At 37.2% G+C, this 11,705-nt stretch overlaps 1 protein-coding gene across 12 annotated transcripts in view; it reads left to right on the forward strand.

The window, feature by feature from the left end:
• The window catches only part of CAB39L (calcium binding protein 39 like), a 112,543-nt gene that overhangs the window by 51,714 nt on the left and 49,124 nt on the right, over positions 1-11,705 (forward strand). For all 12 annotated transcript variants that reach the window (XM_081815446.1, XM_031032086.2, XM_081815449.1 and 9 more), the window contains one exon: positions 3,131-3,295. In XM_081815446.1, coding sequence (XP_081671572.1) covers positions 3,131-3,295 — 165 coding nt within the window. The remainder of the gene's footprint in view (positions 1-3,130; positions 3,296-11,705) is intronic.

Raw genomic sequence — 11,705 nt, forward strand, 5'->3', positions numbered from 1 at the left:
CATTTTTTAAAGGTCCTACTAAGCAGGATTTCCTCATAGGTAAGGTTTTTTTTAGTATTTTATTCCTTCCATAGGATGTTGTATCTTATATATTCAATTTCTCTCTTAAGAGATCTATAAAATAAATATCCTTCAGTTCACAGTATCTTTCTATCCCAGTGTATAAACAATCTTGGATTCTTGTAGGGATGTAGAAATATTATTTTTTATCCTGCATCATGTAAGGGATGTAGAAGTGTATTTTTAATTCTTGTGTACTTGTAATATTGAACCAAATACTGGCTCAATTAGAAAGAAGAAATGACCTTCATAAGAGAGTAAATCTAAATGGCAAAAGACAGAAAAAAAAAACGTAAAAAATACTCATTTTCATGAGTAGTCAGGAAAAGGCCAATTAAAGCCATATACATTCATATTACACACCCACTATCTTGGCAAAAATGAAAAAGGTTGGATGAAACTAAGTGTTGGCGAGAATGGAGAGCAATGAGAACTTTCCTCCACTGTGAGGGATAAAGTATAAATGGTGTCACTGCTTTGGAAACCAGCTAGTATCATCTGTCAAAGATGAGGATGTACATGTGCTAAAACCCTGCAGTTCTACTCATAGATATAAACTCTAGAGATAATCTTGCACTTGTGTACCAGGATGCATGTACAAGCGTGTTCATATGTTACTGTTCATAATAACCCCTCAATGGAAACAACCCAAATGTCCATCAAAGGTAGAACTGATGAACTGTGGTCCAGCCATCAGTGGAATACTTGAGAGCAATGAAAATTAAAACACTGTTGCCTCCGTGCAGCTGCATGGATGGATCTCATATATATAATACTGAGTGAAAGCACCTCATAGGGTATGTGCTATGGTGAGCGCTGATCGTGTAAGACTGATGAATCACAAACCTGTACCTCTGAAACAAATAATACAGCATATGTTAAAAAAAAAGAAGAAGAAGAAGAAGAAGATAGTAGGAAGGGAAGAATGAAGGGGGGAAATCGGAGGGGGAGATGAACCATGAGAGACTATGGACTCAGAGAAACAAACTGAGGGTTTTAGAGGGGAGGGGAGTGGGGGGATGGTTTAGCCCAGTGATGGGTATTAAGCAGGGCACGTATTGCGTGGAGCACTGGGTGTTATACGCAAACAATGAATCATGGAACACTACATCAAAAACTAATGATGTACTGTATGGTGACTAACAACATAATAAAATAAAATTAAAAAAAAAAAAGGAAGCACCTCATAAAAGGTCACAGGTACTATTCCAAAAAGTTCAAAATTGGCAGAGCTACACTATATTGTTTGGGGATGCAAACACAGGTAAGAAAACTATAAAGAAAAGTGAAAAAAATGACTGTCATCAAAAACATAAAAATATTTACTTCTAGGTTGAAAAGGTTGCATTCAGGTGACTTCAGGGTTTCTGAAAGTATTTTTTTTTCAAGATTTTATTTATTTATTTGACAGAGAGAGACACAGCGAGAGAGGGAACACAAGCAGGGGGAGCAGGAGAGGGAGAAGCAGGCTTCCTGCTGAGCAGGGAGCCTGATGCGGGGCTCGATCCCAGGACCCTGGGATCATGACCTGAGCTGAAGGCAGACGCTTAAAGACTGAGCCACCCAGGCACCCTGAAAGTATTCTGCTCTTGACCTGTGTTATGGTCACACAGATGTTTGCTTTATAATTGTTGTTAACTACATATAATTTAAAGTACTCTTCTGTGGATAAATCTCACCCTTGAAGAAACTTCCAACCTTTAATAAATTAAGGATTTTTTCAGTCAGATCATAAATGTATCTGGAAATTATTTTTTTAAAGTAGTGTCATGCTACTATGAATTATTTGTATTTAATTTGCCTTATTCTCTTTATTCCCTTCTTCAGTTATAATGATTATAGAACTATACTTGAAAGTAATAAAACTGTATTTCTTTAAAAATATTCAGCAGATTACATTGTTAACTTTTTGGCCTGCTCTCTTTTGCTCTCCTGTATTAATTTTAAAAAGATCTATTGAGTAAATTCCATCCCATATAATTCGCCTCTTTAAAGTGTACAATTCACACACCCGTACCCCTGAAGCAAATAATACATTATATGTTAAAAAAAAATTAAAAAAATAAAGTGTACAATTCATTGATTTTTAGTATTCTCACAGGGTTCTACAACCATCACCAATATCTAATTCAAGAATAGTTTCACCACCCCCAAAAGAAACCCTGTACTGGTTAGCAGTCATTCCTCATTGTCCCCTCCCCAGGCCTGAGCACCCACTCATTTACTTTCTACTTCTGTGGATTTCCCTATTACTCTTTACAATATAGAGAAGTTTTTTGTCATTGTTTTTAAGTTTCATAGAGAGCAAAAAAAGGTGATGACTATGTGGGAGAGACAAGTGGATTAACAAAGTTTAATGGGTTTTGATGATTTGATTGTGTGTTTTGACAATTCAGTTTTATTAATAGTCCATTAAAAAATCAGAGTAATAGGAATTTGTTGAAAAACCTTAACAAATGCTTTTAATAAAAACCCGTAGCTACTGACAAGTCTTTTAAAACAGTCATTTTAATTTTTAAGAGTAAAAAAAAAAAAGTAAAATTTATAGTTAATGACTAGATTGGTTAGACTATGTCTGAGTATGTTTTAAAGGAAGAGTGTTTCAGATGAACCGTGAGAGACGATGGACTCTGAAAAACATACTGAGGGTTCTAGAGGGGAGGGGGTGGGAGGATGGGTTGGCCTGGTGATGGGTATTAAAGAGGGCACGTTCTGCATGGAGCACTGGGTGTTATACACAAACGATGAATCATGGAACACTACATCAAAAACTAATGATGTAATGGATAGTGATTAACATAACATAATAATTTTTAAAAAAATAAAAGAAGAGTGTTTCAATTATATTGACCAAATAGAAATACTAGAGATTTTTTTCTATAAATATATTTTTGCAACATTTTCCAAAATAAACAAAGCAATGTCTGTGAAACAGTTTTTTGTTTGCTTGTAACTGTACAGGGTTCTTTGACCATAAATTAACAGAATCCAAGAAGTGGGGTTTTTTTGTTTGTTTATGGCTTGAAAAATTTCATTCCTCTTCACTGTGAGCATATTTTTTGGTCACCAGGCTTCAGAGGAAGTGTCGAAATCACTGCAAGCAATGAAAGAGATTCTGTGCGGCACAAATGACAAGGAGCCCCCCACAGAAGCTGTGGCCCAGCTTGCACAAGAGCTCTATAATAGTGGGCTGCTGGTGACCCTGATTGCTGACCTTCAGCTCATAGACTTCGAGGTAAACCCTCTGTAAAAGGATGACGCTGCTGCTTTGCAAGTTTAGTGTATACGATCATAAATATTTGACTTTGTTTCTAATATTACTGCTCATCTATTATATATAAACCCAGTATTTTTCTAAAACTTCTCAAACTTCTCTAACAAAGTACAAAGGTATCTCATGGTTAAGTTTCCTGCATTCAGGTGGCAAGGTTAGTGGCTAATAATAATAATGGTAATAATAAGAAATAACATTGAGTGCTTACTACATGTCCTACAGTTCCAAGCACTCATCTCCTTTCCTTCTTAAAACTACCTATGTGATTGGTACTATATGATTAGCCTCATTTTATAGATGAAGAACCCAAAGGTCAAAGCTATTAAGTAATTTGTGCAGTCACTCAGATACTAAGAGCCTAAGCTGGGATTCAAACTCAGTGTCTCTCAGGCCTGTTCATTTACTAATGATTTCGGAAGTTTGTTGAATGCTACCAATATAAGATTATTATCTCATTTTGAAAGCAGTTGTACCTAACTTACCTGAATAAAAGTGAACTAAATAAAACAAAAACTTAGAAATATGAGCGGTGAAGAGGTATAGGCATTTTATTATTTATGGTATATCTGAGAACAGTGGTTTTTCAGTAAACAGCATGTATGTAAGGCACGTTTGATCATTGGCTGTTTCGGTGATAGAAGTTTTGGTTTTGATTTGTTTGTTGTTTTGTTACTACGGGCATACTAAGTGCTCGGGTTTCCATTGATTCTCAGAGATGGAAGAAAATGCAGATTTCTGAAATAGCTTTTAGTTTTATCACCGGGGAAGTGAAAGGAATACTAATTATGGTGATTACAGTGATTGGACCAAGATAAGGTCAGGGCTCTGGGGATCTGTGGAAATACTAGCCCACAGTTCTCTGGACGGCTTAAATGGGGGAAGATTTTTGGCTGACTGGAGCCAAGGAGGAGGAATGAAGAGCAAGACTGCTCTGGAGATGTGAAGCCAGGTGTTGGCTGGACACAAACACTAAGTGGAGGACCCCAGAGGGTCCAGACTTCAACTCATCGTTCCTTTCAGACACACCTGTCTTTTTCTTTCTTTCTTTCCCTTCTTGACCTGTTTTTCCATCTTTGACATTTCTACTCAGTAATCTCTTTGCGTACTTTTCCTCTTACCTGGCTCGCTCACTCTCCCTCCCCATCTTGTTCCTTACTTTTTAAACTGGCCATATGTGGGATGAAGTGTAGTTTTATCATTGCATCTGTGTATTTTCGTGTTTCTTTTATTCAATTTCAAATGAGATACGAACACTTAAAGGAGTTGTGCATGGTGGAAAAATACTTGGGATTAGTATTGTTTAGAGTCCCTGCTGTGCTCTTTGATAGTCAGTAATGTAACCTCTTTGAGACTAACTTTTGTCATCTCTAAAATAGGAAAAGTATGAACTTACAGCACTGTTTTAAATATTAAACTGAATAAAAAATACATGTTATATAAGAGCAGTAAATACATGTGTAGACTATACACAAATGTCAGGTAGTATATTCTCATTTTCCTCCCTTTCTCAAACTAAAGTTAGATGTAAACTGGTTTATTTTTGTTATAACCCTTGACTTTTTTTGTTATTACTTTAATTTTAGATTTAGTTGGTTGGTGACCATAAATGGGAAAAATACTCCCTATTGTTGAATTATGGTATTAAATTTCTATAAATCTCCTATTGTTTTGCACATTTCCCTGAAAGCAGAAATGTATTAAGCTATTATAATCATTAATTAATATGTTAGCTTGAGTTGGTTTATGAGATTAGCCCAATTTGCAGTTGGATGCTGGAAGGAATATGACCAAGGATGGTTATATTTTGAAGAATGAGTTAGGCATGAGATGTCATCGGGTCCGGTGAACTAGGGAAGTCTTGAGCAGCCACAGAGTAGTGTACGTCCAAGGTGCTATCCAAGAATTAGGGAGATAGGAGTATATCAAGACAGACTTTGGGTACCTTACAACTTTGCTTAGCATTGGCTTAAATAACAAAAGAGGAACAATAAGAAATACTTATGCAAGTTTCCCTTATTTTACATAGATCCTGAAAATAAATAAATTTAGACAGGAAATTCACTTTAAAGATTATTTTTGAATTAAGACATTCAATTGCCTAAAAGTTGACTTATGTGTTATCAAGTAGAGTGAACTTCTACTCTCTAGAATTCTTGGGGAAAGAAGTATCTTTCTGAATATTCTCATTTTCTATGTAACTAAAGATTAATTCTTCAAATGCAGAAAGACAAATACATTACTTTTGTGGATTACTTTACATTTTCTCTATAAAATACATTATATACTTGCCCCTCTCCAAAATAATATTCTAGATATAATTTTTTACTATTGACTCAAACTATCATTATGAAGATCTGTTATTGTGGTAATAAAAGAACAGACAGTTCTTTTTTTTTTTTCTTCAACTTTATTGAAGTATAATTGACCAGACAGTTCTTGACTTTGTTCATTGGATTGATAATAACATGATGCCTAGAACATAGTTATAAATGAATGTGATATTCGTAGATGTGGCTGTCCTTCTCAAGCCCATAAAAAATAGACCCTTATAAATACTTCTTAGTTGAATGAATAAATGGAAAGCAGTTAAAGTTGAGGAAACTTCAATTCCATTGGCTATATACAATATTTTCAGAAAAGAGGCAGCATTATTAGCATTATTAGCCTACTTGCAGAAATGTGCTATATGTCTCTATGGACTGGAGGTCCTAATGGTTAGCCTGCAAGCAGCAACTTTCCATCTCAAGCCTAGAGTATCCATATAAGATAGTGACAACTTGATAAAATTTGTCCTAACTTTAGAGTTCAGTCTAATCACACAGAACTCTGCCCTCTTCATGTCTTGGTTCATAGGCAGAACTGGTACAGCCCCTTCTGAATTGGAAGTATCTTGAGTACTAGGATCCCGTTTCCCACACCTAGTGCCATGTACACTGGTTGGTTGGTTGAATGAATGAATGAATGAATGAATGTAGGCATGAGAATGAGAGATTGAAGCAGAGGTAAGGAAATTAGACCAAAGGAAGATGTTCTGAACACAGCAATAAGCCACTTTTCTTGAGGAATTAGTAAATTGTTTAGAAGATAATTCAATAGTGATAATAATCATTCTAGTAAGTGAATAGCCACTCCTGGGGGTTTGTTGGAGAGTACAACAGTTATTTGACTAAAATTTCTGGTATATGTTTATTACAGGAAGAAAAAATTATTATTTAGGGTTGGGCTGTGGCTTTTGCCAGATAACCTAAAAGGATGGAGTATTCCTTACAGAGAAAAATGAATTTTTATTTAGAAGATGCCTAGATGGGTTTTTTTTGTTAGTCATAGAGGTTAGGTCTCTAAGCAGTGTCTGGAAGAGAAAGACTGAAAGAGAAGAGCTTAGATTCCCTTTGCAGAACAAAGTAACAGAAATTTGAGAAATGCCCTCTCTGGCTAAGATCAGTAGGAGTAGGAAATAGAAGAAAAATAGGAGAAAGTTTTGGAGTGAGGGAAAGAGACTCCAGAACCATGACAGAGGAAGGGGCTTAAGGAGAAAGATGATCAGGAATGCTGACGAACCAGGGCGCATAGGTGGCTTAGTTGGTTGAGCTTCAGACTCTTGATTTTGGCTCAGGTCATGATCTCAGGGTCCTGGGATGGAGCCCTGAGTCTGGCTCCCTGCTCAGCAGGGAGTCTGCTTATCTCGCTCTCCCTCTGCCCCCCCCCCTACTCAAGCTCTCTCTCTCTCTTAAATGAATAAATAAATCTTTTTTAAAAAGAGGAATACTGATAAGCCTTTAATAATAATACGTAGAATTCAATTTGAGATTGTTTCTGCACTGTACTATAATTACTCTTTGTTACCCTTAAACCTTTGATAAAAGAACTATGTACTAATAGTATATGTTAGTGAAGGAGAAGGGGCAGTTTTCTACACTTGGGATAAACAGAATGTTGAGGAAATAACTGGTTGCAGGAGGCAAGACCATGAACAGGCTTGAGAGGAGCTTGGAGCAGGGGTTTAGGATCCAGAGCTGACAGCAGTTATGGTGGCCATGGCAGTGGCTTAGATTGGGTAGCAGAAACTGCCTTGGGAATCTGTGTGACAAATCCATTTCTCCTTCAGGAATCCAGAGCAAAGTGGCCCATCAGGGTGGGGAAAGTACTAGAGGATCCTACTATTATGTGAATAAGGGCTAGTTAGGAGGCAGACCTTTGAGTTAAAATTGTTTAAAAAGGAAATCTTATTACTTAATAGCCATAAATTTTTAATCTAATCCTTTAAACCTTAAAATTGCTGACAGAAAGGAACCACTTCTGCATATTTTTATGAAGTTAAAAAAAAAAAAAAAAGACTTGTGGCTGAGATTGCAAGTCTTCAGATTTTATGGGCTCAGGACCAAACTCAGAGTTGTGTTTTTTGAGGTTTGGCCACTATTCAAGACACAGCTTCAGACTCTGATGTTTTGAAACACCATGTGATAAGAGATCAAAGGATGAATTTATTGATGCATTCATTTTAAGGGCAGGTGTGCTTTGCAAAACTAGGGTGGATGCAAAGTCATCTGGTCAGGCTGAATTAGAAAGCAATCCAAAGAAGCAGAGAACTTTCTGCTGTGATAATTTAATCTCTGATTATTATTTCTTGCTACATTTTTAAAAAGTCAGCAAAGTAAGCACTCCAGTATCAGCTTCTCATTTACCCATTTTATGGTCCTAAATTTTTGAAAATTTCTGTCCCTTTTTAAAAATCCTTTTCTGTTCCTTGGCCCTCTTTAAAGTGGTCCTTCACCTTTGGTTTTATTACTGTATTACTGCTTCATGCATTTAACAATTTGAAATGCTTACTATGTGTGTAGGGCATTGATTCTAGTTGGTCTTGAGTCTGGTTGGTTGTTTATATATTTTGCACCCGTCATTAGACAAATTAAGTTACAGAATTTACAGTTACAGGTGAGGAAATACTGTATCATATTAAATGGAATTTTATGTTATCATTACCCTCTTGTCCTCTTAAACTAATGAATATAAACTTTAGAAACATGTATCCTATAAAGGTGCATAATTTATAGGTGATATAAAATGGTATTTGGCATCAGGCCCTTAATCAGCAGTGTAACATGTTAATTGGTCGTATTCCCCCTATAAAAATTAAGACAATGACCATTTTAGTTTGACCTTACCATACTTTTTAAGGAATGTAACCTGCCATAAAGATAAAGACTGCTCAAGCCATTGTATAATGTACAACATGTTTTATCCCCTCTGCTTTCTGGGGAATGGTCCCTCCTTCCCCACCCACATAGTTACAGTGGGAGCAACCTTTTTGTGCAGCATGACACCCTGCCCACCACACAGCTGATTGGCCTAGTAATAGACATCTCATCAAAGCAGGGCCCGAGTATTCTGCAGGATTCTGGCTAAAACTGAGATAGAACCTCAGTCTCTAATTAGGAGCTAACGATATTCTGTAATTTCTGCATCAGTGGTCAGATTTCCTACCATGTAAACTAAAAAAGTAGAGGAAACCAGCCTGCAGAAAAGACAGAAAGAAGAATGAAGATGGGGAGAGAGATAGAGAGGGCCAGGGGGTTTGGAAGGAGCTCTGCGTTGGAATTCTTGCAATGTGTAAATATAATTATACTGAAAAAATTTGAGAGCAACTAATTCTGAGCTAGCCTGTGCTTGGGTTCTCTGAAAATTTCCCAGTATCTGTAAATTAGTTCAGTTTGAATTTTGGTCCCCTGCAAAGCACTCAGCCACGCAGTGAACACTCCTCACCCCCAACCCCTTGCAGACGGCTCTGCATATCTAGTTCTGCTACAGAAATTCAGCACAAACATTTGCCCTACCCACCTCAGCTCTCCCCACCCCTCTTCCGCAAGCCAACACATACAGGAGCAGAAGAGAGGGAGGAGAGCAGAGGAGAGAAGTCCATGACTTCAATGGCTACAATTATGTTTCATTTTTTAAAAACTTAAGGTGTAATTTACAAACAGTAACATTAATTGCATCACCCCCAACATTTTCCCATGCCCCATTGTAATCAGCTCTTTTTCCTACCCTCAGCCTCTGGCAACCACTGATCTATCTTCTGTCCTTGTATAATTTGCCTTAACAAATGTGGAAATGGAATCATGCAAAATGTAGCCTTTTGGGTCTGGCTTCTTCCACTTAGCATAATGCATTAGGATTCATCTGTGTTGTTGCTGTGTATCAGGAGTTTATTCCTTTTCGTTGCTGAGTAGTATTCCACTGCATGGATATACCACAGACCATTTATCTATTCCCCAGTTGGGGGATATTTGGGGAATTTCCAGTTTTGAGCAGTTACAAATAGAACCTCTATAACCATTTATGCACAGTTTGTGTGTGCAGATGTAGGTTTTCATTTCACTTGTGTAAATACCTAGAAGTAGGATAGTTGGGTAGTATTGGGGTTTTTGTTTGTTTGCTTTTAGCTTTGTTTTTTTTTTTTAATTTTAGCCACTTAAGTGTCAATGGTATATTGTGGTTTTAATTTGCATTCCCTTAATGACTAATGATGTTGAGCATCTTTTTGTGTGTTTATTTGCGACCATATCTGTTCTTTTGTGAATTGTCTATATAGATCTTTTGCCCTCTTTTCATTTGGTTGTTGAATTTTGAGAATTCTTTATATATCCTATATACAAGTCAATGGCTGCAATTTTAAAATGGGTGTCTTCTTGTGCAATGCTGCTCTCTTTTACTCCCTTATTTGCCTTCTCTCACCTCTTTTTTTTTTTTAAGATTTTATTTACGTATTTGTCAGAGAGAGAGAGAGAGAGAGAATGAGAGCACAAGCAGGGGGAGTGGCAGACAGAGGGAGAAGCAGGCTCCCTGTGAGCAAGGAGCCTGATGCTGAACTTGATGCGGGACTCAATCCCAGGGCCTGAGCCAAAGGCAGACACTTAACCAACTGAGCCACCAGGCGTCCCTGCCTTCTCTCACTTCTGTTATCAGTGAAGGATGCTCTTTTTCAGCAGTTCCTTCTACTTGCTGTTCATTGCTTCTTTCTTCTGTCTTTTTCTCTTATTTCATTTCAGTTGATACCTCCGTATGTATCATTCATTCTGCAGATAATCGTTGACTATCTCATGTTAGGGCTGACCTTTTTGAATTTGTCAGCTTAACGCAAGTGCTTCTTCAAGTTTGGCATCTGTTCAGTTACATTATATGTAATCTTAGAATTACTGGCTAATATTAGGCATTTGGGGTCATTTCTAGAGGTTGCTTCCTTACCATCAAACACTTTTTTTTTCTTTTGTTTTCTGGCCACTTCTAGATCCAGAACTTGAAATCTAGCACTCTGAGGGTTGCTGAAGACTGATTTTGAAATAGTTAAGGTTTTACTCCAGTTAGGTATAGTGTGATGAATGGATATCTGCAAAGGTTCTGTATTATGGAAGGACCATCATTAATCATCTGGTACCTGTTTAAGTTTTCTCTAATCCTTTCCATTCTGATCCTTTCCTCTGATTTGAGAAGCTATTCCTGGTATCAGAGCTTGTTTTTGTTATCCACAGGGGGCTTCCTTTGCCTTTGCACATTATTTGCTAATGAACCAGAAGAATGTTTTCCTCTGTGTAAAAGTTGGATAGAGTTCTGTGGAGCTTCATTTCTACTGTTCACTGGAATGCTGTATGGAAATGTTCTTGTGGCATTTCACTGGGAAGTATGAAAAACATGCTCTTATGACTTTTCAAAGAGGATTGGTATTGTGCAGGATTACTGCAGAGTCTAGAAAGGTTTGAACAGAACAGATGACTTCCTTCGTTTTAAATTTTATTTATATTTACAGTTATACCTCTTATACAAGTATATTGTATAACATATGTGTAAATGAAATTCATTTAGTATGAAATAGTATGAACATTTTTTGTGTTTTAAAATTATGAGAGCACCTGATCTTAAAGCATCCTTTTAAACTGAAGACTCAGGTCCTAATTTTCTGTTAAAATTTGGATTTTATATAGTGTGTTTTTCTTAAAGGAAGATAAAATTTGCTTTCCCTTGTGTCTGTTTTGTTTTGTTTTAATCTCTCTCTCTCTCCCCTTTTTTTTTTTTTAAAGATTTATTTATTTATTTATTTATTTATTTGAGACAGAGAGAATGAGAGACAGAGAGCATGAGAGGGAGGAGGGTCAGAGGGAGAAGCAGACTCCCTGCTGAGCTGGGAGCCCGATGCGGGACTCGATCCCGGGACTCCAGGATCATGACCTGAGCCGAAGGCAGTCGCTTAACCAACTGAGCCACCCAGGCGCCCTCTCTCTCCCCTTTTTTAAAATTCTTCTTCCTCGGGTGCCTGGGTGGCTCAGTTGGTTAAGCGACTGCCTTCGGCTCAGGTCATGATCCTGGAGTCCCGGGATCG

This window comes from Leptonychotes weddellii, chromosome 3 (genome assembly GCF_054177405.1).
Source record: "Leptonychotes weddellii isolate Sample4059 chromosome 3, ASM5417740v2, whole genome shotgun sequence".
In the NCBI taxonomy this organism is placed as follows: Eukaryota; Metazoa; Chordata; class Mammalia; order Carnivora; family Phocidae; genus Leptonychotes; species Leptonychotes weddellii.